The sequence below is a fragment of the Fusarium fujikuroi genome, chromosome FFUJ_chr08, assembly GCF_900079805.1.
Source record: "Fusarium fujikuroi IMI 58289 draft genome, chromosome FFUJ_chr08".
NCBI lineage: Eukaryota > Fungi > Ascomycota > Sordariomycetes > Hypocreales > Nectriaceae > Fusarium > Fusarium fujikuroi.
In genome coordinates, this window is record NC_036629.1 from 1,687,586 (window position 1) to 1,715,038 (window position 27,453).

The 27,453-nt window shown below is 47.6% G+C and overlaps 10 protein-coding genes; 3 read left to right on the plus strand and 7 right to left on the minus strand.

Annotated features, from left to right (window-relative positions):
* Window positions 1-1,131: 1,131 nt before the first annotated feature.
* On the plus strand, window positions 1,132-2,085 carry FFUJ_12324 (uncharacterized protein; the record flags this gene model as incomplete). The annotated part of the gene is made up of 1 exon (XM_023581918.1): window positions 1,132-2,085. One exon carries the CDS (start codon window positions 1,132-1,134, stop codon window positions 2,083-2,085), a length of 954 nt encoding a protein of 317 aa, XP_023434527.1.
* Window positions 2,086-2,161: 76 nt separating this feature from the next.
* FFUJ_12325 (related to aldehyde dehydrogenase (NAD+), mitochondrial) lies at window positions 2,162-3,812 on the minus strand (the record flags this gene model as incomplete). XM_023581919.1 has 5 exons in its annotated part: window positions 2,162-2,448; window positions 2,497-2,839; window positions 2,892-2,952; window positions 3,000-3,448; window positions 3,498-3,812. The coding sequence occupies 5 exons, from the start codon at window positions 3,810-3,812 to the stop codon at window positions 2,162-2,164; spliced, it is 1,455 nt and encodes a 484-aa protein (XP_023434528.1).
* A 619-nt stretch (window positions 3,813-4,431) lies between these two features.
* On the minus strand, window positions 4,432-10,653 carry FFUJ_12326 (uncharacterized protein; the record flags this gene model as incomplete). The annotated part of the gene is made up of 1 exon (XM_023581920.1): window positions 4,432-10,653. The coding sequence occupies one exon, from the start codon at window positions 10,651-10,653 to the stop codon at window positions 4,432-4,434; it is 6,222 nt and encodes a 2,073-aa protein (XP_023434529.1).
* A 2,046-nt stretch (window positions 10,654-12,699) lies between these two features.
* Window positions 12,700-13,990, plus strand: FFUJ_12327 (uncharacterized protein; the record flags this gene model as incomplete). XM_023581921.1 has 6 exons in its annotated part: window positions 12,700-13,048; window positions 13,098-13,191; window positions 13,242-13,299; window positions 13,351-13,428; window positions 13,481-13,742; window positions 13,788-13,990. 6 exons carry the CDS (start codon window positions 12,700-12,702, stop codon window positions 13,988-13,990), a joined length of 1,044 nt encoding a protein of 347 aa, XP_023434530.1.
* Window positions 13,991-14,153: 163 nt separating this feature from the next.
* FFUJ_12328 (uncharacterized protein) lies at window positions 14,154-16,412 on the minus strand (the record flags this gene model as incomplete). XM_023581922.1 has 2 exons in its annotated part: window positions 14,154-15,908; window positions 15,960-16,412. 2 exons carry the CDS (start codon window positions 16,410-16,412, stop codon window positions 14,154-14,156), a joined length of 2,208 nt encoding a protein of 735 aa, XP_023434531.1.
* A 342-nt stretch (window positions 16,413-16,754) lies between these two features.
* On the plus strand, window positions 16,755-17,988 carry FFUJ_12329 (related to 2`-hydroxyisoflavone reductase; the record flags this gene model as incomplete). XM_023581923.1 has 6 exons in its annotated part: window positions 16,755-16,788; window positions 16,841-16,911; window positions 16,956-17,170; window positions 17,218-17,299; window positions 17,351-17,639; window positions 17,696-17,988. The coding sequence occupies 6 exons, from the start codon at window positions 16,755-16,757 to the stop codon at window positions 17,986-17,988; spliced, it is 984 nt and encodes a 327-aa protein (XP_023434532.1).
* Window positions 17,989-19,466: 1,478 nt separating this feature from the next.
* Window positions 19,467-20,568, minus strand: FFUJ_12330 (uncharacterized protein; the record flags this gene model as incomplete). XM_023581924.1 has 2 exons in its annotated part: window positions 19,467-19,726; window positions 20,376-20,568. The coding sequence occupies 2 exons, from the start codon at window positions 20,566-20,568 to the stop codon at window positions 19,467-19,469; spliced, it is 453 nt and encodes a 150-aa protein (XP_023434533.1).
* A 963-nt stretch (window positions 20,569-21,531) lies between these two features.
* On the minus strand, window positions 21,532-22,989 carry FFUJ_12331 (related to BCS1-mitochondrial protein of the AAA family of ATPases; the record flags this gene model as incomplete). The annotated part of the gene is made up of 1 exon (XM_023581925.1): window positions 21,532-22,989. One exon carries the CDS (start codon window positions 22,987-22,989, stop codon window positions 21,532-21,534), a length of 1,458 nt encoding a protein of 485 aa, XP_023434534.1.
* An 896-nt stretch (window positions 22,990-23,885) lies between these two features.
* FFUJ_12332 (uncharacterized protein) lies at window positions 23,886-26,077 on the minus strand (the record flags this gene model as incomplete). XM_023581926.1 has 4 exons in its annotated part: window positions 23,886-24,157; window positions 24,216-24,338; window positions 24,385-24,687; window positions 25,555-26,077. 4 exons carry the CDS (start codon window positions 26,075-26,077, stop codon window positions 23,886-23,888), a joined length of 1,221 nt encoding a protein of 406 aa, XP_023434535.1.
* Window positions 26,078-26,399: 322 nt separating this feature from the next.
* FFUJ_12333 (probable short chain dehydrogenase) lies at window positions 26,400-27,292 on the minus strand (the record flags this gene model as incomplete). XM_023581927.1 has 4 exons in its annotated part: window positions 26,400-26,489; window positions 26,539-26,845; window positions 26,893-27,190; window positions 27,241-27,292. The coding sequence occupies 4 exons, from the start codon at window positions 27,290-27,292 to the stop codon at window positions 26,400-26,402; spliced, it is 747 nt and encodes a 248-aa protein (XP_023434536.1).
* Window positions 27,293-27,453: the final 161 nt, after the last annotated feature.

Here is a 27,453-nt window from a genome sequence, read left to right on the forward strand (position 1 = left end):
TAAAACTATTTAGCTCTGGGTCTAAATATTCTCAGCACTGACAGGTTTATGACGTACGGCATCCTGAAAGTTCAAGTTTCTCAGCTTAGTTCTGTTGTCGGTGATCGACTCGTAGGAGACTGTGAGTTGAGTTTGATAGACAGGTTCTGGATGCGGGTTTTGAGATGATGGGAAGAACTAGATGCCCATTTCATGGTATTTGAAGGTTTATATACTGGCTACTCAAGTGAATGAGAACCACATGTTACTATTGACCAGCTAGTGAATCACCTTTTGTCGTCGACAATAATGACTCTCTTTCAACATGGTAATGCCCTCTGACCTCTTCTATAACTTTTTGGGCAAAGGCGCCTAATTCAGGATGCATATACAACCTCCGATTCCACGGCTGCCTATCAGGCTAGAATTGGCCATGGCAAACATCTTATACAAGAGTCCATGTCAGCAGCAACAAACCCCCAAAGAGACGTAACAGTTCCCGGTACAAAGAGATAGTCAAGCATGAGGCCATAAGAATTCGGCTGGGGGGTTCCTATTGTCTGGTGATCAAAAAATAGGTCCAACTTGTTATTCTTGGCTTCTTATAACCCGTGATGGCGGACAAGTGAGTCATCTTTTAGGTTTTTATGATATCAGCTTTTTGCTGTAGCAATTGGTCAGACATTTTGGTATAATGTCTAAGTTGTGAGCTAGATGTCTTATTTGCAGTTGAGACTTGTGGCTGAGAGCTTATTCCAGCAGACAGAACCTAGTTATTCTTGGCAGTCCACCAAAGGAACAGCTCTCCTTTTGGAGAATATGGTTGACCAATCAAGGAGCTGTGAATACGAAATTAGGCAATGGGGTTGGCGAGTCTGGCCAATCACCACCAGCCATGACTCTGGGACCTTGGATAAATCATTCCAATAGTTCCCTTTACCCTCATGAAACTTGATATACGATCGCGTAATTAAGTAGCTTAAATCCGAGGCTGACAAACACATGCTGGTCAAGATATCGATGGGTCACTTAAATACTCACATTCCCTCGTCGGTAGCTTCTCGTAACCTCATAATTCGAGTCTAAGACGATCAAGCTCACTCTGTATCTACTATTTTAATTCATTGTAATCAGTATAGCATCAAATCCATCATGCGCTATACATTCACAGCAAGTCTCATAGCTTTCATCAGTACTGGAGCCTTTTACTATTCCTCATCTCGACCAAAGGCCCTTGAACTCGTCCAAATTTCAAACACTTGGATCGAAAACGTCGCCATCCGTTCCAACGGGGATCTTCTCATGACCACAATTGGAGAAGGAAAGGTATATACCTTTTCTCCGACTGCCAAACCTGCTGCATCCAACCCTATTTTCAAAATCGAGGGAGTGAACGCACTATCTGGTATCGCCGAGGCTGGCCAAGATGTCTTTGCTGTGACCGGAGGCATCTTTGAGGGGATGTATCAGAACAACACCATAAACCTTTCTCTTCTCAAGTTTGATGGTGATAGTTTCTCCATATCCACTGTCTTTCAAAAGTCCAAGTATGGGCCGGTCAATGGTATCTCGGCCCTTCCACGGCATAAGCACATTATTCTTGCTGCTGACGCCGAACGGGGTGAGATTCTGAGAATTGATACGACTACTGGACATGTTGAAGTAGCTATTAAGGATAAAGCACTCGCTCCTGCCCCTGGCGGACCCTTCCCCGCTGGTGTAAACGGAATCAAGATCTTCAACGACTACCTTTACTTTACAAACACGGCTTATCAGTCCTTTAACCGAGTGAAGATTGATGATATGGGAAACAAACTTGGCGATTTCGAGGTTCTTGCCAAGCTTGAAAAGGGTTCCCCTTATGCCCCAGATGACTTTGCCATGGATCGACATGGAAACGCGTATGTTGTTTATTGGCAGGATAGGATTGTCAAAATCACTCAGGGAGGGAAACAAACTATTCTTTTGGATGGACTTCTTGCCGGTCCTAGCAGTGCTACATTTAGTAATGACGGAAAGACCTTGTATGTCGTTACATCTGGGCAGAACAACCTGGCTGTCTCTGGTGGACAGGTAGTAGAGGTCAAGCTGTCAAGATTTGAGTAACAGCTAGCACAATCAAACGATGAGATTCGTCGAGATATTCCTAGTCTCTATCAAACTGGATTGTGATACCTACTACCTAAAGCTTGCTCACGAAGAGACTCTGCACATTACAGAAACCCTTGAGTCCGTTGATACCCCACTCAGCACCGATTCCAGACTGTTTATGACCACCGAAGGGAGCCATAGGAGTGATATCAAAATGGTTGTTGACCCAGACAGTTCCTGCCTCAAGTTGCTTAGCCACTCGCTCTGCTGTTTCAATGTTCGCAGACCAGACGGAGGCTCCAAGACCAAGCTTGGTATCGTTGGCGCGCTCGATGACTTCATCTTCGTTCTTCCATGAAAGGATAGGGAGGATAGGACCTATCAAGTCAGTCGCTATTCCAAGACTAAGTGTCGCCAGGAACTTACCAAAAGGCTCCTCAACCACAATTCTTGAGTTCTCGGGGGGGTTATCAATCACAGTAGGCTGGATGTAATACCCATCCTTAGGCGCAGGATCAAACTTGCCACCCGTAGCGACCTTCCAGCCTTGCTTCTCGATGTCGTCGAAGAATGTCTTTACTCTGTTGTACTGCATTTCGTTCTGGACAGGGCCGTGGCTGGTTCCTTCGGACGAACCGTCGCCGAGCTTGTAGTTCTTGACGTGTTTGACAATGGCGTCGCGGAACTTCTCGTAGATGGATTCGTGGACATAGATTCGCTTGACGTTGAGGCAAATTTGGCCTGAGTTCATGAATGCAAGCGTAGAGACCTATTGCTAGTTAGCAAAGCTGATTGTTGTTTTGGCCTGCCACAAGACCTACCTTTTCAGCTACGCTTTCGATATCCACATCAGGGAACACAACAGCAGCATCGTTGCCACCACTGCTAGGTATTAGTTACCATAAGCACATCTAGAGACTTATACTTACAGCTCAAGAGTAACGCGCTTGAGTGTCTTGGCAGCACTCTGCATCACCAACTTTCCAGTATTAGTCGAACCCGTAAAGCTGATCTTATCAATACCCTCATGGCTGGTAATCCAAGGGCCAAGGTTATCATCACCACTGAGTGATTGGACAACACCCGGGGGGAAGAACTGCTGCGCTAGCTCAACCAGCTTCAGGCCACAATAGGGTGTAAAGGGCGATGGCTTTACGATGATCACATTTCCTGTGACAAGAGCGGGTGCAATCTTTGCGGCTGCCAGCATGAGGGGGAAGTTCCATGGGACGATAGCAGCTGCTACACCGAGAGGAGTGTATCTGGTGATGATCTTGCGGCTCTCGCTATCCTCGACGACTTCTTCGGGGAGATCAATGCTAGCTTGACCTCTGACCCAGGCAATTGCAGCCTCAGCCTCGCCTGAAGCTTGAGCAATCTAAATCATCAGTATTCTGCTTCTTCCTAGCTCAGCACCAAAGTCTTACAGGTTTGCCTTGCTCAGAGACAAGTAGGTCGGCGAACTCCTTCTTCTGAGCCTCAATGGCATCAGCCCAAGCAAACAACTTCTGCTTTCGTTCCTCCCAAGGAACCTTTGACCAAGACTTGTAGGCCTTCCTAGCAGAGTCAACGGCTCGGTTCAAATCATCCTGGGTGGCGACAGGGACTGGGGGCTTCTTCTCAAGAGTTGCTGGGTTTATGCCTTGGTGGCTCTTTTGGGTTGGGGCACTTTTTCCATCGATGATCTGGACATAGTTGTCCTTGAGGTTAATAGGGTGAGACTTGGTTCCGTTGGTGGCCATGATGAATAATAGGGAGCAATACGAGACTTGAAAGGAGAAGTAAGGGAATATAGGGTTTGTTTCAATCCTTTTATAAGTTCTATTCTGCTTTCAACTGGACAACCCCCGCACTTTGATCAACGTCAATGAGGACGCCAGACGAATCATGTTGCATATGTACTACCAGTCTATCGCACAAGACGAGACATGCACCGGATACTTAGATCCCGAAGGCACTCGGCTTCGTCCCCCCACTCCATGATTGATAGTCTAGATAGGGCCAACTGTACCAATTGTGCGACTCTAGCCTGGGCGAAGCCGGGGCCTCGGACCGAGGGGCACGGCTACTGATCCCGTGTCAGATAACAAAGTTCATGATAGGCAGCAAAATGACTTACCCCGGAAGTCATCGCGTATATATCCCATGGGGAATCATATTCGCTGAAAGAGGGGGAGGTTCGGGGACCCTCTGTGGACTAGCCCTGAAAGGAAGTGTTTATCGCGTATCCGTTTAGGTATGTCTTAGAATCTGCACAAGTCGCAAGCTAGACACACTTAGACTTTTTGCCGTATACGGAATAAATTGGAGAGCGGCAGATATGGACCTTGGAACTAATACCTAGTATTCTCATTACTTCCCTCACTTCCTCCCAAGCAAGCCAACAATATCATCCTTCTCACAAGCACTCGCAATATCCAGCGCACTTCTTCCCTTCTCATCCTCCTTCAGTGGATCCAAACCTTTATCCATCATCATAACAAACAATTTCTTGTCATGTCCCTCAATCGTGCTATAGGTATTCACTCTCCCTGCAATCATGTGTAGCGCTCCCTCTCCTGATTTGTTCTGCGCAAGAATGTCAACACCGCTATCTTCCGGGAACAGAATCGCATAATGGTCAGTATGGCACGATTCTGGGTGACAGTTATACCCGTTATTTGTTGGCGAAGAGAGATATGTGTGCAAAGGCGTATTTCCAGCCTTGTCGGGAACGTTGATGGAACCTCCTTGGACAATGAATTTTTTCCACAGAGCATGACACTGATTGAAGTAATCTTCACCAAGCTCGATGTTCAGTCGACCTGGGGATCCAGGTTCTCGCGTATTGAGAAGGCATTGCGAGGCTATGTAGTGGAGAGCAGTTCGGCCCTGTGGATCAGGTTGAAGCAGGTCAGCCCCCGTCATAAGGAGTGCTTCACAAACTCGAGGGCGCAATAGTCGAAAAGCATAGTGGAGCGGCGAACATCCTTCCTGATCTACCTGAAAGAGGATTGGGACGACCTCTGTTCGATTTATGAACTCAATTAGTGTATCATCCGGCAAGCCAGGGTTACTCAACAGATGGTGGAGAGCTGTCTTGCCAAGGTTGTCAACCAGAGTTGCATCGGCTCCAAGATCCAGCATCCGCACAGGAGGTCCTGTCGGGAGCTTTTCCCAATGTCTGTGAGAGAACCCAGGTAAAGTTTCCCGCCAGTTACAAGCAGCCATAAGAACAGTCTGGCCCTGTTGGTCGCGATGGTCGAAGTCAATTTGTGTCGCGCATGGCGGCTTCAGAAGCTCGTCAATAACTTCATAATCCGGGTACACAAAGAGGAAATGAATCAGCGTCTCATCATCGTTCAGAGGTAGATAGAGATTTGCTCCATGCCCAATGAGAGTTCGTAGCAAAGGTATTGTGTTGGCAACTTGTGTATTGAGCTTTTCAGCGAAGGCAGCGCAGAGAACGGGATACACACGGCGTGACTTGGTCAGGTTGTAATTCACATTCCGGCTGTGCTTTGCTTCGCTCACTATGTCGGAACTCAACCCGTAGTTGAGGAGTGCTGCCAATACTTCCTGGTTCTGGTCGAAAATTGCATCGAATAAAGGGCTTTCCTTTCCTATGGTTGCGTCTGCACCTCGACCCAGCAGTTCCTTTGTGACATCTGGTGCATTCGATGCCTTATGTAGGGGAGTCAATTTGGCGTTGTCAAGTGCGTTGATGTCAGCTCCATTGTCAAGGAGTATCTTGACAGCTTCTAGCCTCGCTAGACCTTTCACATCGCGGTTTTCATGGACCAAACCCCCAGCTGCAATATGGAGCGGTGTCTGTCCATCGCTGTTCAAGGCATTAACGTTGGCTCCATTTTCAATCAGATACCTCAAGCCTTCCAACTGCCAGTGTTGGTTCGCCTCGGCAAGGACATGTAGTGCCGTTCCACTTGAGGTTACGCCACTGCGTTTGTCGTATCCGTCGCCAATTGACACCGCAAAATTGGCGTTGACATCAACATTCAACTTCTCAACGAGTAACCTCAATGTGAGCATGTTTGACTCTTCTTGAGAGCAAGCAAGGCTTAGCGCAGTCATAAGGGATTCCGGATGCCAGCTTTCCTCAACGATCTCTTTCTCGAGCCTTGCTTTTGCATTCTCGTAGTTGCTGTAATACTTGACGAGTCCCGGTGCATGCTCGATAGCAGAAAGGTGATTAAAAGTCTGGCAGCTGCTCGGCCTCATAATTTGCTCGAGTAACTCGTAGGTTCCCGTTGCCAATGGTGCAGTTTCAACGCACTGGTCCATTAATTTCCCAGCATCATGGGCGGAGAGGAGGCTGAGGAAGGTTTGAGGCTTGTCCATAAGACTCTTGAACCCATCTTCATCTTGACGTAAGGTTTCCCAGCAAGATTTCGGACGCAACAGAAGCATTTGTAATTTGATGCCTGTCCGCATTTCTTCCACTTTTTCACTGTCATTCTCCTTCTCCAGTTGGACTGTGGCCCTTTTGAACAGTTCTTCGTCCTCTGAAAAGACTTCCGCAAAATCAGGGCATCCTGCGAAGAGAGCCAAATCCAGGGCTGTTCGTTTACGATCATCTAACCAACCAAGGTCAACACCATGCTCAACTAGCATTTTAATTATGGTGGCAACTCCTGGCGACGAATGCCTCTGAACATCAACGTTGGGAGTAGAGTATCTAGCCAGATACCAAGGCTCTCTTGGATAATCGTTGCCAACACGAGGCCGAAGTGGGTCAGCGCATGACCTTCGAAGCCATGGAGACTCTCGTGCTTGTAGGTTCCATAGGCTCTGCTCAATTCTGATATCCGCACAGGCGTGCAAGACAGAAGAGCCATCATTTGCTTTGATGTAGGTCGAAGCGCCGAAGCGCAAAAGCCAGGCAACAATCTCAGGGTCGCCAGAACTGCAGGCATAATGAAGTGGTGTTCTGCCAAATTGGTCTTCCTGGTTCATATTTATGTTTGGAACTGTTTCCAGAATCTGGGCAATGATGCTGGTTTTACGAGCTCGGCATGCCAGATGAAGGATGTTTTGTGAGTCAGAAGTTAAATAGTTGAAATCAAGACCAAGTTTCTTGAGCTCGGCCATTTCAACTTCTGATGTCATGACTGCCAGATGAAGCGGTGACAGCCCATCGTTATCACGGATTTGCAGGTCAACCTCACGGTTCCGGTTCAAAACATCCAAGAGGTGAATGCGCTTGTTATCAAGCAAAGTACTCCCAGTCCGTCTGCGAGTCTGGAAGACGTGTAATGGAGTGGCACCCTGATTGTTGACACCGTTAACTGGAATACCAAGACTGAGGAGCCAACCAAGAAGACCGGCAGATTCTCTTGTACCGTCATAACCCCTTGCGACAAGATGTAAAAGGGTGTCTCCGTCGTCATTGGTGGCAAGAGGGTCAATGCCTTCGTCTATGAACATTTCCATTTCCTCTGTACGCCTCGTTCCGTAGAGGCAGAGATGATGCAATGCGTTGTTCCCGTTGGAGTCTGTGGCATTTGCCCGTGCACCATGATCTTTCAGGATGCGCAATCGATCCTTACCTCCTCGTACGCAATTCAGATAGAGAGTCTTGCCATTTGAATCCACCATCTCCATATCAATCCCTTCGGCAAGTAGAAGTTCAAGATAGTGAGTGAACCTTTCTGCATCGTGTATCCCTGAAAGGTTGAACCAGCAGTTTTTCCTCACGGACATATCGGTTGCCCTGTCGAACAAGGCTTGGAATATATCCGGCCCTCCGGACATCGCAATGCCGACCGGTGTTCTTCCGTATTTATCCTTGCAACAAGGATCAGCACCTTGGCTAAGGAGATATTTCACAATATCCATCCTTCTGGAGCCAGTATCTGGCTTGTACGAGCCCGCCTCGGATACAGCTCTGTGAAGAGCTGTGTCTCCATCCTCGTTTTTGTGCGTCGGGTCACACCCATATTCCACCAGAAGCTGGATAGCTTCTACGTCCCTGCTGTGTTCAAGAACTTGGTGCAGCATCGTATCAGTATTCCGGTGCTGGCCAAGGACCTTGACATTGGCGCCAGCTCTTACCAAAGCCTTCAGGGCCGGTAAATGATTTCGTCTTTCGTCGGAATATCGTGGATCTTGCGCTGAAATGATCAAGGGAGTTCTTCCACGGCCATCAAACCGTTCAAGGTCAGCACCAGCTTTCAGCAACTTTCTGAGGATCTCTTGGCTATCGGAATCATTCTTATCTTCCCAGGCCTCTACGAGGTGATGTAACGGTGTTGCGTCTTCCCGCTTCTGAGGACGTGGGCCATTCATCCGTCGTCTCGGTTGCCATTGGGATAATTTGTTCACATCTGCGCCTGCACGAATGAGCTCTTCGACACACTTGACATCGGGTATGGCACAAGCAAAATACAACGCTGTCGCCCCTTCGTAGGTTGCATCAGGCGAGACAGGCGAGTTGTTCAAGATTGCTTGAACTACGTCTGCTCGACCGAACTGGCAGCACTGGCACAGAAGTTGCTCCAGCATCTGTGGCTCGCAGAATGGTATCATGACAGTGACTACCTCCAAGTTCCCTCCTCTACTGGCATAGTATATAGAGCATTCACCTTTTGTAATTCTTTCGCCACCTAGAAGACGCCCTGTTCGGTTTTCCCTTGTTTTTATCGTGTTTGGTTTAACACCTGCTTCGAGTAAGACGACCACAACATCGGCGTAATTCTTCAAGGTTGCGAGATGGATGGGCTTCAACCCCCTTCCGTCTTCAGCATCGGGATTGGCCCCGTATTGAATGAGGAGCGCGGCGACTCTATCATGGCCATTTGTCGCTGCCCAATGTAATGGAACCCGCTCTTGAGCATCAACTGCCGAGACTGATGCGCCTTGCTTGAGGAGCTGTGAAGCGAACTGAGTTAGTCCTGCAAAGGCTGCGATGTGAAGACCCGTAGGTATCCCTTTCAGTGACCCTTTGTCGCTTGATGTTGATCCCCATTGCAGGACAAGCCATCGCAGAAACGAAAGGCTCTTAGAGTCGAGAAAGTCGTTGATGGTCTTGAAGAATTCATCATCATCCGTGTCGTAGTTTGAGGCATGGTATGGCCAATTCTCGACCGCATAGCTGAGGAATGGATATCGTAGACGAGCTGATCTGTACTCGAAAGCATCATGTTCGTCGCGAAGACCAAGGTGCTCATGTCTGTAATGCCACGCATCACGATCGATTTTGTGTCTGGGTGTTTCGAATGTCACCGACGGATCGACAGCTGAGTTGTTGGATTGCTCGCTCTCCAGTAGCAGTGATCCGGACTGCAGATAGAAAAGGCAGTCCATGGCCATATGCTTGTGTGCCTGAAGAGAGTCGATGATTGGGAATTCAGATGCACCAACAGTGGAGGCGCTGCGAGTATCTCCACGTAGGAATTCCGTGAACGAGTGATGGATTACCTGCAAAGTCTCGTCCTCGAGGATCTCGATCAGTGGCCCACAGCTAGTTGCGATCAAACTTTTGAAGGCACTGGGCTGGGTGATGTCAGGGCGAACGCACTTCAAGAGGCTCGCCAGTTCATTCAATCGGAGGGGGCGCGATGCATGAATGACTGCCTCAAGTATAAAGACTTGAACATCTGCAGTAACACCAGGCTCTCCTCGTTGCTTTTCCAGCATGCTCGTGTACGTCTGCTCCAGACCTACCGGAAGTGATGCCTCGAGATCTTCAATGTTGAGAGCTGCATCGGATTGAAGGGAATCTTCAACTTGGTCCATGGTCAGCTTGGCGTAGAGGAATAGGCCTTGTGATTTCTCGGCGACCATGTTGATGAGATCTTTTTTCGCCTCACGATGATGCTCCAATGCTGGGGTATTGTCAAAGCGATGATTGAGATATGAATGGATGTCGACATCCACGAGGCGCTGTTGCAGGCTAATGTGAACGATGGATGAATCTCGTAGCGTACTCTGCAGGGTGCGAGAGGGTCTGCTGGTCATGAGCAACTTCAATGTTCTGGGCCGATGAGTAGCAAGACCGTTGAGCCTCTCCAAGATTGGCGTGCTATCAGTCGACATCTCATCGAGCGCATCGCCAACACAGTATAGTAGGGGCACGCACGAGACGCCGTCAAGAAAGAGTTGAATGAGCTCATTGTCCGAGGTGTCATCTAAGCTGTCCTGGAGTCGCGATTGAAGAGCAAACTGCAACTTGGGGGAATGGGGCAGTAATTGAGCAAGCCAATCTTGGATCAGGGCACGTGGAGAGAAATTCGCAGCGACGATGTTCCGGAAGAAGAAGAATAGAACGGGACAGTTCTCAGTTGTCCGCAAATGCTGAATCAAACTGGCTGCCATTACAGACTTGCCGGCTCCAGGGACGCCTTTGATCCAGAGACTACCATGGTCGGGAGAATCATGCCACTTGCGATACTCTTCTGTTTCGCATATCCAGAGTCCAGTGCCTGGAGCCTGGGATAACAGATGGCGACGATACTCTGAGCTTTCGGCGAGGTAATCAGTGGGCTGGAGCCATTCTCTCAGCTCAGCAACTGTCTCCGGGCTCAGCGCAGTGTCTTGATGATCAACGACATCGTATTCTTCAGCAGTATTCGCAGATTTAGGCATTTTGACACCAAGATCAAAACACCATGACAATGGCACGATTACTATACGTAAAGGTATTGGATGAGGGAGGTGGTCCTGAATTTATAGCACGACGACGCATGTCAGACGGAGGAGGCAGCAATCGCGCTCTTCTAACCAATGACGCTAATGATTGGCCCAGACAGCATTGGATGTTTCAACCATCCCACTCCGGGCCACTACAGTGCTGTTACTTTGGACTGCAACATGGGACTGTTCAGCATTATTTTTTACCAATGTTGGTGTGGTTCAAGAGGCTTATCGTATTGGTGGTCGGAAGAAACAGATCGTGAAGTCGAGGAGTCGCGCGACTCGCATTGGAATGCGACTACGGTCATGGCGTAATAGAGGAGTTCTGAGGGCGCTCAGCGTAAGACTGATTGCGAAGAGGTCACCAAGCCTGGTTTGTCTGGTCTGTCTGGAGCCATGCACAAGCACACGCATGGATGGATAGCTTCCACCCAGTGAGTGATGACTGTTGTAAGAAAGCGAAATCGCGGCCTCGAGGAATAATCAAGGAAACATGGCACGGCCATGAATGGAAGCGATTGATGTTGTAAATCGTATTGGGCTATTCTACGGAGTATATTAACCAAGACTTCGATGTGGATTCTCGGCGTCCGTCGCGTCGCATCGCGTCGCATCGTATCGTATCATCGCGTCAAATTGTCATAATCGGAGGGATACCGTCGCAGGTCGAGTCAATTGGTGAGGATGGCTCGATTCGGTACCGTAGAGAAGCGATGGAATAGATTTGGTCTGATGTGTCAGTTCAATTGCGATTAATGAGGAAGCGGCGAACATCCAACCAGTACCTCGTTGCAGAATAATTGTTCTAGTCCGTGCTGGCGCTTTGCTTGATGAAACTGAGAGCCTGAAGTTCCCTGACCGTGGACAGGGCCACCAGGGCCTTGTCCAATGGCAAGTCCAGCGATCGAGCCAAGTCGCCTCTACTTTGTGTTGTAATAGATAGCGACGTTTTGTCGTTTGGAGATGGGGCTGAAAAAGTATCGAGTACTTGCGTTCTGTTGAGCGGCCTACCCTAAAGTTAGGGCCAAAGACTGAAATTCGCGGTACAAGCTGATCTGTTGAACGTTTACGGATGAGACTTGAGAAACAAGAACAATTACGGAGTACGCACTTCTCTCTATCTACACGCTGCTGAGATAATTATAAGGAAGAAGTGGCCAAAATGTATCACACCTTTTGACTCTTTTGGCTATTAACCACGATGCAAATGTTGTGCGTAACAACGTCAGCAATCAAAATCTAAGGAAAACTTAGGGTCTCGCCTAGATAAAAAGCAGGTCTATCAAAGCACAGAATAAGATATTTTATTTAACACAGTAACTTGTAACATGAACGATTGATTTGACAACCCCGACTAATTTTATTGCTCTATTGATTGTCCTCCTAGATAATTAGCTGGGACCAAGGGTAGGTCAGTGGCCGACTGGCCACTGTACCCAAGGCTACAACGGAGACAATGTTCCGTCTTCTGGACTTCCTACCAAAGTCTTACAGCTTTATCTCTCAGGAAGATGCCATAAGCTATGGGCACAGTCTGGAAGAATAGCCGAGAATAATCAATATGTAGGAGACTTGCCACAACCAGATTGTCAGTATGATTCATTCAGCTCTTATTTTCGGTGAGCGTTGTGCAAGGTCGCGGTCAGTTAATAGGTACATCGATTCTCTGCCAAATACCATCTGTAAAAATGTCATTTCCTAACTTGGTGTAATTGGCCCAGAGGTTTGAGCCTACACTAAGCCATAATAGGCTACGGCAGTGATGAATCATTTCCTGTCAATGAATGCTACGGGTTTTCGGGCCCGCGGAGACTGGAGGATAAGAAAGAAATGGGAGACAATGCCTTATTATAAAGTCAGAGAGTCCCTTTAAAAATGGAATACGATAAAACATGCAACGCCCTGGCCGTTAGGTCTTCTAAAATATACTCAACCTATCTCAAACCCATAGCCCTTGACAATTACACCACCAACTAGGATCACTTTCTACCAGCCACAATGGGTTACATGAAAACTACCTACGATTACTTCGACGTCGACGCGCCTTTCACGCCCCATCCTAAATATGGCCATCTTTCCGAAAAGACTCCCGAGTATGAACAAGCAGAGCCTTCCATCCGAAAGACTTATGAAGTTCTATTCTCCCTTCCCGACTTTCCAAGTGTCCGCGCAGTCGCTGGTGATGCAGACGCAGTGATGCCGCCTGAGGGACCTAATCGTTACAAAGATGTTGTCACAGAGCTGATCGACATCCCTACTCGTGATGGCACCATGATTGAACTCAAGATTTACAAGTCTCCTAGTGTCAAGGATAACGCTGTTCTGATGTATCGAATGCACGGTGGTGGTATGTATATGGACCCAGCCGATCGATGAGCTTAGCTGACGCTTGTAAGGCTGGTGTCTTGGTCGCCACGAAGTCGATGGCGTGGATAACGTGTATGCTGCTACTAACACCAGCATTATTGTCGTTAGTGTCGACTATAGGACGTGAGTTCCCATCTCCAAAAGATACATAGGAGTTTTGCTCATAGATCCAGAGCCCCAGAGCATCCCTTCCCGACACCAATCAATGATTGTTATGATGGGCTCATCTGGGTGAGTTGGTAGCGTAAAATCTGTTGAAGCTAGTGAGCTGACCCTTTCCAGTGCAAGAATAACGCAGACAGGCTAGGAGTTGACCCAGAGAAAATCATAATTAGTGGAGGCTCCGCCGGCGGCCAACTCGTGAGGCCCCCTTTTCATTTTGCCTATGGTAAAGAATCTGACGACTATGTAGGCAGCTTCACTCGCTCTAGACTGCGTCAGAGACGATGTGACCGGAATCATCGCCCAAGTGTTGCATTTTCCATCAACGTGTCATCCCAAATTCTTCCCTACGGATAAGTATGAATACGGGAGCTATGTCCAGAACTACGACGACGCTGTCCTGAGCACAATAAACATGGAGACGGTCTTAGATGCTCATGTCCCTGATGCGAAGCCAGACTACAGACACTCTCCTCTCCTTTCGGAATCATTCAAGGGGCTCCCTCCAACACGTAAGCGCTTCCATAGATTTACATGCTTAAACTAACAGGGTCTAGTGATTCAATGCGGTGGAACGGATGTCCTTCGAGATGATTCATTCGCCTACGCTGGTGCTCTCATGAAAGACGGCATTGACGTGGAAATTCACTGTTATGCTGGGCTTCCACATTGGTTTCCTGTCATACTTCCCCAAACATCGCAAAGTGTTCAGTTCTATGAGAGATACAACGACTTCTTGGCCAGACATGCAGGGAATTAAGAGTACTTTAGGCGGGAGGTAATTAGCACAACTGAGGTCTGGGAAGGTCTCAAAGTTCATGGCCTTATAAAGCTAAAGCGACATGGATAAAATGGACATGCACATGTTGATGGGACAAGAAAATATTTATTCTCCAGCAGCACCAATACTTGAGACAGGCCACTCAGACAAAAACTGGCCCTTCCACCCAATTATCAAGAAAGCTCATATCCAACCCCTCTAATGTCCATGAATCTGCCACTGGGATATCTTGTAGAGAAGACGGCCCATCTGTTTCTGTTTCAACACCTTCTTCATCAACAGATGAAGAAGGTATAGGATCAGCCAAATGGCCATCTCCTAAGGCGTTCCCCAGCCCTGGCCGGTCCAATGCTATATTGCCCCAAGGAACCTCCATTGTGATAGGTGGCTTTTCTGTTCCATATGGATCACGCCTCAGAATCTTGATCACGGGAAGATTGGGTAGATGAATGTCGAGAGCTGTTCCATCGTCACTGGCTTTGACATGATGACCCAAATTCCCATCCTTGACCGGCTCTTCGGCAAAAGAAACACTATAACGTACCCCAGCGGTCACATTATCCTCAATTGCCAGAAGATAGTGTAGGAGGGTCATTAATCTCTTGGAAATATCGTCACTCGTTCTACGCACTCCGTCTTGTGCTATTTTTAGTACTTGCTCAATAAGCCCACGATCACTCAACCGCTGTTGTGTGAGAAAGTGAAAGCCCTGCTCCTCAATCCGTTTGTGGCGCTCATCGCAAAGGATGTGAGCAATGGTCAAGGCTGTACAAGACATGAAGGCAATTAAATCTGTTCCCCGGCAGTGATATCGTGACTGAGGAATTGAGCGAATGGAGACGAAACGCGTGAGGATCTCTCGACTTGCTGTTACAGCTGTCAACTTGTTATACTTCCACTCTTCTCTCCCATCGACCTTAAATAGGTAGGGCATGTGGAGCTGTAATAGAAGGTGGTACTGCATGAAATGATCGTTGAAACGAAGAGTCTCGCGAATCTTGTCGGCGAGGTCGTAGTGGGAGGACAGATTGGGCATGATCCACCACTGGGCTGGCATAGATGTACATGCATCTCGTAACAACTTGTCAATCTCTCTTGTGAGTGATTGATCAAAAATACCAGATGCTCTTCTACTTAATAGGCGGGCGCAGGCAATTGAACAGAGATGTTGCATCTTCCGATTTGCAGAGTAGGAGTCAGTCGGATCGAGGTTACTAACTGGTTCGTCAGGTGCGCTCTGTGGCAGACCTAGCATCAAACAAAGATATCGATCGAGGTTGATCACACGGAACCACAAATCGTCTGGTTCAACGGTGGCTCCTCTTACCGAAGATGGAATAATACCCTCGTTGAGGCCCAAAACCTGGGCTATCATGACAGCACGGCGCGCCGCAAGCCACGATCGGCGAAGATTTCCTGCGTAATTCTCAAAAAGAGCCTCGAGCATGATGCATTCTATGCCTTCAAGTGATGAAACTAGATCATCGTTGCAGGTGACATGATCATGCGCGACTTTAACAATCCGTGCCATTATGTTCTCGTAGCTTGTGCTGAGCTTTTCAAGGTGCTTTTCCGACGAGATGAGAGTGCCTTGCAGAAAGGTGGCGAGTACGAGCATTTTCCTGGCGACGAGGACAGGATGAGCTCCTCGTGGTGGCAAGCGAAGCAAGCTGGAAGGAGATGGGAGCCTTGAGCCGCGTTCCTTTGGTGGTGCGCATGTCATTGCTCTGATGATTTGCGAGGACTCTACCGGGACGCTCATGATTATTTTCATGTCTTCTGCACTCGGCCAAGCAGATATTAGGGCTTGGTACACAGAATCGTAGGGTCCTGGATCATCGGGAATGCGAGACGGTGGCGATCTCTCGGATTGTGGTGTAAGCTCAATGGGATGTATCTATCATTTGTGAGTATCATACTTTATATCATGCCTTCATACTTGACTTACCGAAAGGGAAGCATCGTCTGTTGAAGCGGCATTGGTGTTGACGGCAGCAGGCGACTTTGAATGTCTATGTCCATCTTCGCTTTGTCTTCTCGATACCGACCTCGAGGGTGAAACCAAGCCATTTCGAGATCGCTTGTCGGATTGTGCATTCTTGAGAAGATGCTGTACCAAGGCTTCAACTTCCCCAAGCCGATCTACGATGTGCTTATTGCTTCCAACTTCGCGCGGCCTCTCAGATTCCTGGCTCACACAGTCTGTACCACGCCTCTTGCATGAGTCACAAATACCGAGATCATCGGAGAAGATGCATTTCGCTTTCCGACGCTTACACTCCCAGCAAGAGACGGTTCCCTTCCGTAGCTTCTTCAGGCGTTTTGGGGCTGGCGCGGAATTGTCCGCCGAAGCGGAGTCAGGCAATGGGTACTGCTCGTCCAATGAGATGTGTTCTCCCATGATTGAATTGTAGGATAGAATGAGGAGGATGGTAAAGTATGACAGCGTACGGAGTGAGAGACAAAAGCTGACCGTCGAAAGATTCTGCTGGGTATTCGTCCGCCGATTTCCCGGAGCTTTTGAGGTGGATTTGTCATGTGTTGAAACGCTAGGGCGGAGATAAGTGCCGGGAATAAAGACCATGGCATTCACGATGTCGGCGGACGAACACAGTGACCCTACGAATTGGCGGAAGTTGAGGGTACAAGATAGTATATAAGAGACAGAATAGATAAGTGTTGAGTGATGGTACAAAGCGTGAGTATCACCCAGTCTCAATAAAGCATACAAGTTGGGTTCAATATGGTCAAAATCGCAATTGCTGGAGGAGCCGGCAGTAAGTCTTATTTATCCTCGATTTTTGATAGAGGTTATTGACCGAGTTCTAGATGTCGGCCAAGAGGTCGTGGATGCCCTCGTCGCTAGAAATAAGCATGAGATAATCATTCTGTCTCGAAAGGTATGCGATGTTACCTGACTAGCACTTCTCAACTAACATCTCAGGATGCGCCAGAAACAGAAATTGCCCCCGGGGTGAAGTGGTTCAAGACGAAATACGACAATGTTGAAGAACTTACAAATATCCTAGAGGGCGTCCATACAGTTTTATCTTTTATGTCTGTCGCCCCTGGTGATACAGCTGCTGGGCCACAGGAGAAGTTGATCGATGCGGCAGTCCGAGCGGGCGTGAAGCGCTTTGCCCCAAGTGAATGGGCTTCGTAGGTCAATCAGATTCGTTAACTGGTGTATAGTTGACAGCGAATAGGTCTAATCTGGATTACTTTCCCTGGTACGACTTCAAGAGGTCTGCACGTGAGTACCTTGCTGAGCTGAACAAGGACAAAAAGGTACCGCACGCTATCTAGCAGCACACAAGATTCACTAACGCTTGACTATAGGTCATCGAGTACACACTATTCCAGTTTGGACTCTTCACCAATTACATGACCTACCCATACAAGTCATCCAAGCACGTCAATCTTTTTGAAACACCGGTCAACTTTCATGACCGTCGAGCCCTTCTCATTGACGATGGTGAAGCGGTAATAACACTCACAACTGCCCAAGACGCAGCGAAAGTGACCGCTTTAGCTGTCGAATATGAAGGAGAATGGCCAGTTGTCAGTGGTGTGAATGGAACAGACATTACGATGAATGAACTTGTTGCTCTTGGTGAGAAGATCCGAGGTAGGGCCAGCCCAAGACAGAGTATACTCCAGACAGGATACTAATCATTTACATAGGTCAAAAGTTCAAAGTCGAGTATTTGAAGGGCCAGGACCTCGAAGCTGGTATCGTCAAAGCTTCGTGGCTTCCCCTTCCCGAACACCCATCGATTCCAGTTGAGATGAGAGAGAAAATTGCTGCGGATATGATCAAGTGCTTCCTTCTCGGAATCAAGCATGGTGCTTTGAAGGTCTCCGATGAGTGGAACAGGCTTTTGCCCGAGTATGAGTTTACCCAGCCTGAGAAATTTTTGACCAAGGCATGGGCTGCTATTGACGTAGGAGCTAAGAGTGTCTTCACAGAGAATTAGAGGGTCTAAAAACATCAGAATAGAGATATGTGTATGCTATTAGGATTTGAAAATGTATACACATGAGAAACCTGCAATTCCGGGGTGGTATTTCCACGTACTGGCACGGACTGAGGAGACGGAGTGGAAGGTCATTCAGCATCCTGCCCAACTACTCCATTCGAATCCAGTGAAGTCTGAGTTCAATACCACAATAACCTGTAGGTCAGCCATGGAAGCACCCATGAGGCAAGAAAAATGTGTGAATTATCATGCAAGCGCCATCAGAATCCACCAGCACCGCCAGCAATCGCTCCAGCCATGCACCCATGATGAGTTATGATCGCCCCACCACCGGGGTTACGAAGCAAGAAAGACTTCATCTGTCTCTTGTTTCTGGCACGGGACGCTTTGCTGGCCGCGTTCATTTCATTGATTCTGTTCGTGCGTGCTTGGTCTCTTTGCCGAGAATACGCACTGCTGCTGGAAACCGGGTACTGGCTGTCATAGTTCTTGTAGTAGCGTGGAGGTGGATCAACAGGATCTTGGCGCCTGGTAGAGAATGGTATACACATCGTTGTAGGTTCTTGCGAAACGCAGGACTGTTTGTTTGTACTCAATGATAGAGGGCGTTGCTTTAATGATGCGATATCGGTCAGAGTGATTGACGAGGCTTCAGGTCATTCATAGTCTGCAAGGATCTTGGCGGCGAGCTACTCAGTGGAGTGGGTACTTATTGCCTTTATATAAGTCCTCTGATGTTTGGCAAGAGCATGCGATCAAAGTTACCAACCTACCCTAGGTAATGACGTGACCGCTGTGCGTGTCAATCCCCCGCTTGAAGCCGAGGCTGAGCTCTAGGCATCATAATTGCTGAAACTGTCCAGGCTTCTGGGCCGATTCTTCGAGACAAGCGATTGGCAGTGGGTCAATTTAAAAGGCTATGCAGCCGTAAGTGGTGTTAAATCCTGCGGCAGCAAACACAATTATCGGTCATTGCGTTCCTGTTTAAGTTTGCCTCTGATGTTGTCAGCCTACATGCAGTTTTGAAGATCTTGGCCGGACTGTGAGGTCGTGGAGTAATGATCGACCGGCCCCCAACAGATAAGGCCGCCTGACTTATTTACCAACAACCCTGCCCACTGTCATATCCACAAGAATTTGACAATGCAAACAAATGGCTATTCAGAAAGCCTGCTCTTGCCTCCAAAATCCACTTCCGAAATCGAGTTCCTTCGGACACAGATTAGACTCAACCATCTTGATTAAGCGCAGGTGGCTAACAATAACTCAATTCACCCCTAGACTCAACCAGATTCTTCCATCCAAATTCTTACTTACATGTTGAGCTATTCTCTGTGGCTACAAGGATAATGGTGGACTGTGAGAGCTTGTTTCTCAATGCATTTGCGCGTTGTATTGTCAAGGCCTGCTCCGAGGTCAAAGGTCTCAACTGCGTTCAACGACAACTACGTATGAACGGATATTCTCATGAGTCATCAGCATCCTCCACCTCCCCCGTCACATCCACCGCCTCCTCCGCCTCCTCCACCATCTCCTCCGCCCCCACCATCACAGCCATAGCTGTCGTATCCTGCTCCGGCATCCCCGCCTCCGCCTTCGCCCCCAATACTATTGCCGCCCTGGCCCCAGTCTGCAACGAAATGATGACCCGCGCCAAGAAGTCGAATGTACGCAGCTCCCTGGTCGACGTTGTTGGTGGTATTGTAGTTGTTTGTGTAGTAATCATCTTCCTCATCTCTTTTTCGTCTAAAGAACGGAAGACACATTGTTACAAAGGACGATGAAAGGCTTCGCCCAAATATTTATTTGTATGATAGATGTATGAATTGAGTTGGCAGTGAGAGTCCTGCTGTATTGGTACGACAAGCTTGTTATACTGAAGGACGACTTCGACACTTGTGTTTGAAGAAAATAATGAGAAATTTAATGATAGTCTTGAGCTCTGAACATTTGCACTTCAGGCCATTCTTAAATACCAACATCAGGGTCTTGCCAAGAGAGTTTGGCAAGCCTATGAGTCCATCACTTTCGGATTGAAGTTGCAGCAGTCAGCTTATTCCACTGAACAGCAAGGCTCGGCCAGCCAAGCTGTAATCTCAGCTACTTGCCAAGCATGTTTGCATGGTAACAATGTACCTTTGGCATATGCTTGGCCAGTCCTTGCATTGCGTAGCCAGCTGATGACATGGTTTACAGTTGAAAGACAGGGCATGCCCACGAAAGGTATAGGATAAAGTTGTGAAAGCTTCTCAGATTGTGTTGCTGGTCTAATAAAGTACAAACGTACAAATCCAATGTCTCCCGTCAAGCCATTATCTTTCAAGGTATCAATCATGAAACTCCAAAGCCCAATGTCACATCATTTTATGAACAACCTCCTCCACCTCCACCATCTGCGCCGCCGCCGCCGCCGCCATCACAGTGGCCTCCTCCATGATGACCCCCTCCGCTGTAATCGGCCCAAGCTCCCACTAAATCACCGGCAGCTGAGGCGTAGTGACGGCCATGTTTGCGTGACTTCTTGCCACCGTTGTAGTATCCGTAGTTGTTGTAGCCGTATTTCTTTGAGTAGCCCATGGCTGGTTGTGGATGGTAATCGTAGACCCGATCATGTTTTTTCTTTCTGAAGAGTGGTATACACATTTTGGAGGCGTGCGTGTTTGTGCTTGTGTTTGAGTATTGTGTTGGTGGGTGACTCGTTTGCTAATGTTGAAGCAATGAAGCAGATGAAAAGCTAGTTTCGTTTGGTAATGCAAGCTGGGAATGCAGTTGTAGTTTATAGAAGCAGACAACTCGTAGTAAAAGACTTTTCTTTGTATGTAGGATTGTTTTTGATGATTAGATGATTGATAGACCTCAACCAGGGAACGACGCGCACTTATATACATGCAATCTCTGGCTTGATGCAGCCTAGAGTGACGTCTGTCGTCAGCTTCCACGCTCCGAAACCAGGTCTGAGCCCCGGACAACCCATTAGAGCATCCTTCGAGAACAGTTCTACGGCAAACATGTCACTAGACAGCACCTGATTGATCAGACTCACTGCTGCACAGCCACCAGGGCATTTTGTTGCACAGTTGACCGCGTGAATCATCCCTAATTAGTCTTAGATGGCCTTAGGGTTCCCCTGTAATTTCGTCGCTTGAATCTTCAGCCCTGTCTCCTAGTGATGATCTTGTCTCAAAAGGGTATCAATGGAGCGATGTGATCGACCCGCCTCTGACGCTAGCGCTGAGGGCACAGCAAGATCATCGTCAGCTGCTGGTGCTGCGCCATGTTACAGCGACCGCGATCTTCGATATTTTACTTTTAGAATATCCTCATTTTCCCAGGCCTTGATGCAGCGAGAAACCATTTGAACAAGCCAACCTGACTCTGTTGACAGTCAGAAATCAGAGGGCGATGCCAAAACTACAGTGCCCTCTATCGAACCCCAGGAATGAGATGAGTAAATTGTCAAAAAAAAAAACAAAAAAAAAACGCATCTCTATCGTATAAGCCAATGATCTAATAGTACATAATACACAAATTAAGTAAACGCTATAGCTTTCTCTTGCCAGTAATGAGCTCAAACTCCTTTTCCGAGCTCTTCTCGAACTCTCTTTTAACCCAAGCTCCTATACTTGAAGCAGCCTCTTGAGGGCTCTCCAAATGTAACTGAAAGAAGCCCTGCAATAATGATGGCGTGAACGTATCGTCGGGAATTTCTTTCCCAAATTCTGCAGCAAGCTTCTTGATCTCATCCATATCAAGATGCGAGGTGCATCCGAGATCAGGAGAAAACATGCGGATAAACATCTCTTCGGCTGACTTTCGACTGATGTTGCCCAGGAGAACCTTCATATCGACTCGTCCTGGCCGTACCAGTGCGCTGTCCAGCTGCTCGGGGTGGTTGGTAGTCATGATAATGATGCGTCCTTCGACAGAGCCGACGCCATCCAATACATTCAAAAGCCCTGAGAGAGTGCAGTTAGGTGCGGAACTTCCTTCTTGCCCATTATCTGAATTTGAACGATCCGTCCAAACTGCATCGATATCTTCGAGTAATACAACACAACGTGGAGGAATTTCTTGAAACATCTGCTCCAGATCTGCATCCGTGGCAACGCTAGGAATCTTGACTTCATAAAGATCCAGTCCAAATTCGCCGGCGATTGCAACCGAAAGCGATGACTTTCCGGTTCCAGGGGGACCGTAAAATAGATAACCTCGCCTATAAGGCATACTCCGACTCTGATATCTCTTCTGCGTCTTGGGATCAAGATAATTTCGAATGTCGCCGAGAAGCTCTTGTTTCGTCTCATTATCGAAGTGAACGGTCTCTAAATGTCGAATCGGTTTCCGTGCCTTTGGTTTCCACGAAAGACCATAGCGATCTCGAGCGTAGATAATCACGAAAAACTGTGTTTGCCGATCTGAATACTCTCGGCATGATTCGATAAAGGCCTTGATGGGCTCAGCCGACCAGCCAAAGCAGCTCACAGTGATCTCTTCTCCTCCGATGCCATCATAACTAGGGTCTGATAAAGAAGAGCTGAAGTCGTCGATTCTGCGTGTCACAAGAAACAGATTTCCCTCATAAAATAGCCATCTTGTGTTCCAATGGGGCGAATACTGGATAGAATGCTTTGTCTTTTTAAGGGCTGCGGCGCGATCTCCATTCTGCCCGATATCGGTGCGTCCATGAAATGAGCGATAATGTCGTTCCCGATTAGCGAGAATCCATTTGACAACACTTCTGTTGAGAGGGTCGCCCCCTGGAATTGTCACTGATGCGAGAAAGAAGCGTCGTATTGTGCCGTAGACTTCATGCCATATACGATGCAGAAATCTCCAAGCTGTAGGGACTGTTCCGGCAATGGCAATGAGCGATCCGATCTGTGTGATGTCGAGTTCTGACCAGCGCGAGACAACATCTCTCATGATACCGATTCCTTGCGACATTGGATCGAGCAGATGCTGTCCGGTAGCGGCGCCAACGTGGAAGTGATGAGACATATTCTCAATGCTCACCAAGTTGGCGACGTGCTCAATTGAAGCTCAGCGTGGGGTGCAATTGAGCGACCATTGAGAGGTATAGCTGCAAGAGACGAAGATTAAAGAAAAGACATTCGAGAAATAAAATAATTACATCGGTTTAAAGAGCGACAAGAAAGATCAATTAAGAATACTGTACAGATTGATAGGGGATTCCGTCATACTACAACCTAGAGATTTGTCAAGTTTTGGTAGCAATTGAAGATTTGCCATTGTTCCCCGCCTACCATTCTTGGTAAGGCGCCCCTTTTATGCATCTTGATCCCTGCCCGTCGACGTTGCTGTGGGGGGTTTAATCCTGATCATTTTTGTCTTACTTCCGCGAGGCGCACAGAGACCTCAACGTACTCACAGGGACTTGGGGGTCTATCCAACGAACGAATCTGGGGGCAGCGTCTTGGTCCCAGGCCGATTACACGGTAATGACTGTGAACAATCTCAAAAAATCTTAGATATATCACGAGCGAAATGCGAGCTGTCATATGATAGAGCAGGTTGAACAGAAGCCTGGGATTTCACAAAGTGACTAAATATAACGTGCCAGGTTTCGAATGCCCGAAACACATCTCATTGGAGTCTTATGTGATCTTGTTAATGATCACATCAACAACGATAGTGGAATGTCCACTTTGGGGCTCGATCTGGATATTATATCCAAGAGAGCGAAGAAAATCAAAAGATATAAAAGGTTCATCAACAGGCTTGAAAAATGTCTCCTTTCCCCACTCAGACCAAGCGACTTCATAATAAGGGGCAGTTCCTATACCAAAGATCTGTACGGGACTATGGATGTTGACTCCAAACCAGGAGCCATTGGGTGCATACCAGATGCAGTATCCGTCCATGTCGCCCTGTGCTCAGGCCCCATTGGTAAAGAACCACGCTAGAGTTGTTGAACCAGTGCGGAAATGTTTATCTGGCATAGCCTTTACAGACAAGATCCAGGATGGGTGCACTTGAGCATCGTAAAGACTGAGAAGCTCACCCGCTGTTTGATTCCACCAGGTAAGGATGTACGTGGCATCTATATCATGGGAATCCTGAGGTTTTACATTGGAAGATGAAGCATCTGTGGTCTTGGCTCTGTGCTGCTTTAATGCTTCGATGGCCGCTTCATGTAGTTTCGGATCTGCATCCACGATTATCATGCGTTCTTCCGAATTGTGATCGATTTAAAGGATTCTAACCATCGACGATTGATTTGAGTGTGTCGTGGCTCGATCGCCAATGCTCAGGCGGAGGAGGAGGACCTCTTTTGTCTATGGGCTTGGCCACACGACGTGAATTTGCTTTGACGTAAGAGGCGACATCTTTGACTAATTAGTGACTGCCTCGACGCAAATGTTCGTTACTTACCTTCTGGATGAGCAACTTTAGTCAACCAGTCTCCTGCTTGAGCAAGGCAGCCTATAATATCTTCTGTACCCCGATCCTCCGCAAGAAAAGAGGTACTGGTGCTAGTAACAGTAAGCCTGTTCGCTGGCTCGAGCCATAAGGAGAAAGAAAAGTCTGCTGTCTCGATGTATCCTGGCTTTATGCACAGAAACACATTATCAGAGAGTAGGTGAGCTTTCAAGGCATCATGACCCTCAGAAATTGCTCTGGCGGACGAGTCAACAGCTCGTTCAGAATCGAATTTGACTGAGCCATAAGGTCCATCTAGCCACCAATCAGATTCCCCTCCCCAGCTTAATCCAAAGCGAGACATGATCTATAAAATAGTTCGCTAAGATTCGGAAGGTAGTAGTTGTCGCATGAGGTCTGATTGACAAAAGCTGGAAACCCGACGCTTCTTATATTCAACACTGGAGTCAACTGCACTAGATCCAAGTCGATCATCTCATTGCGGGTCTATCCGTTTGCAAACGAACATATTCTACTAACAATGGATTCAGAGACGGGAAAGCGGCAATGAAGCCGCATATGATATGCAATATCATTCGCTGAGCTCACGCAAAAGGCTTTAGTCACACAGCCACCAACTCGTATTAGCTTCAGCATTCAAGCCTGATGGCGTGAAGATCTCGTATTGCAACTTCTCCGCTATGATTTGCGATAGTTTCCAGCCCAAACATTCTATCTCCTGAACAGTAGCTGTCGCCATCAGTCATAGTGGTTAGCCTTTTCCCGCAGCCTAGGGGAGGAAAGAAAACCAGGATCTTGACCCTAAGTGATAAGATTATTTGGGTAAATCTAGCCTGAACTTAGAAGACTCTTTCCTAAGTTTATTTTACTACCTTCTTTCAAGTCTCATGTTTTCCTGCTCCTTCAGGACAGCCTCCCCGACATAGCCAACAACCACTCGCTGGAGGCAATTTAGCGAAAGCATTTTCGAGGAAACCAAATATATATAACGGGCTCTTACTGGAATATTCCATATATATCTATCAATACAATAACAGTTCTTGTTTTGCCCAATGCAGCATTGACATGCTGATCTCTAAACCGCATGTATTCACCACAAATTCCATCAGGTCCGGCTCTTCAGCCACCTTCTTGTCCTTACCAAATATCACAAATCATAACCCTTGTTCCCCTTGATTTCATTCCAGAAGTCAATGAAGTCCCCGACGCCTTTATTAGCCATGTTTTCGATATGGGGCATCTGCTCTCTAAGCCAAGTTTCTTCCTCGCCAGCCTCAGGCGCAGCCATTCCTCCCTCACGAATCGTGACCAGCGGTACGAATCTCACCATAATTAGCCTTGTCTTCTCATCCTCGTCGCTCCATGCTGACTTCTCGGGCGGCGATGTGACTTGAAGCGTTTCGTACCAAGCTGCTTCTATCTTAGCACCGAGCTCATCGAAATCTGCTTTCGATCGGGCTGCAGATGTGCGAACGTTTCCAGAAATGCGATTTGATGTAAGAGGATGAGGTTTTCCAGCGACGAAGTAAGTGTTGTCGGTGTTGTCTTCTGTAAAGAAGCGTACGTGGACCAGGAATGCTGGTGTCTTGAAGGCTTCGCAGTGAAGCCTCGTAATTGCAGTTGCTAGGTTTTGACATTGGTCCTGTGTGAGAGGACAAGAGTGGTGGACTTCGTAGAAAGGCATGATGAACCCGTTGATGGTTTTTTGATAGTATAAAAAGGAGGACAAGTTATTATGTATGTGGAAGCAGTTAAATAGAGGGTGATGCTAACTTATACTAGCCACAAATGCGGGGTCGGCTTATTGATCCATGGATGACGGCCAAATGGCGAGACATTGCCGTGAATAACATCACAGAGGTAATTACAAGTTGCCTTTCAATTCAATTATATCAGCACTGATAAAGCTATGTTATGGACCATTGAGAGGCACGTTCTTCAATCGTATGCACATTTTGCTTGTCCAATATTGACAACGATTCCAAATAGAGTTGTCGACGTAATTTCTACCACTTCTCAACGTATGGCCGGATATCGATCTCCTGGGTAAATGCAGAGCGATGTTGCGTATGAAGATTCCAATAAGCCTCAGCAATCTACAAATTGCATTAGTAACTTTCAAGCCAATTGTGTTGATCAGCTTACCGCATCAGGACTAATCTTTCCATCCTCGACACCGTCATTAGCAGCCCATTGCTTGGTCCGTGGGATATCGATGACTCCGTCAATCACGGCATGAGCTACATGGACACCCTTTGGACCGAATTCACGAGCAAGAGATTGATGCATGGCGCGTTGGCCCCATTTTCCAGCTGCAAAGGTGCTGAACTGCGCGGAACCCTTAACGGAAGCTGTGGCGCCAGTGAGGATTAGGGTCGGAGGGTAGTGAGAGCTTGGTACTGCTTCAAGAAGATGAGGGATAGTAGCTTGCGCAAAGTTGAAGAATGCCCGGCTTGTGTTGTTAGTTGACAGCATCTCCAGTTAGACGGAACGACATACATAGATCCATCAATGCTGGCATTGAGATCAGTCTCTGTGAGCTCCAAGAAAGGTTTCTTAGCAAAGCCACCGCTTCCGACGTTGTAAACAGCGGCCGCGAGTTGACTGTCTGGCAATTCCTTGTTGATAGTCTCAAAAGCATTCTTCAAAGATGCAGCGTCTCCAACGTCGGCTGAGACCCCGATCGCCTTACCACCCGCCTTTTGAACATCTGCAAGAGTACTCTCGTAACTCTCAGGCCGACGAGCAAGTAATACTACTGGGTATTTCTGAGCGAATCGCAGAGCGACGGAACGACCTGGTTGAAGATCAGTAAGCAGGGGAAGTTGAAAGGAGGGGTAAGCTTACCAGTGCCAGGGCCAACGCCAGCGATGAGAGCGTAGAAGGACTTGGACGACATTGCGATAATTGGGTGGTTGTGTATTTGATGGATAAACTGTCAGATAGAAGAGATGTTTGATTGCGAAAGAATCGTGGAAATTAAGTAGAAAGATGAATGTTCAAAGTGGCATAATCGCTCTGCCTCGTTACGTCATCTGCTAGACTGCTTATAAATATCGC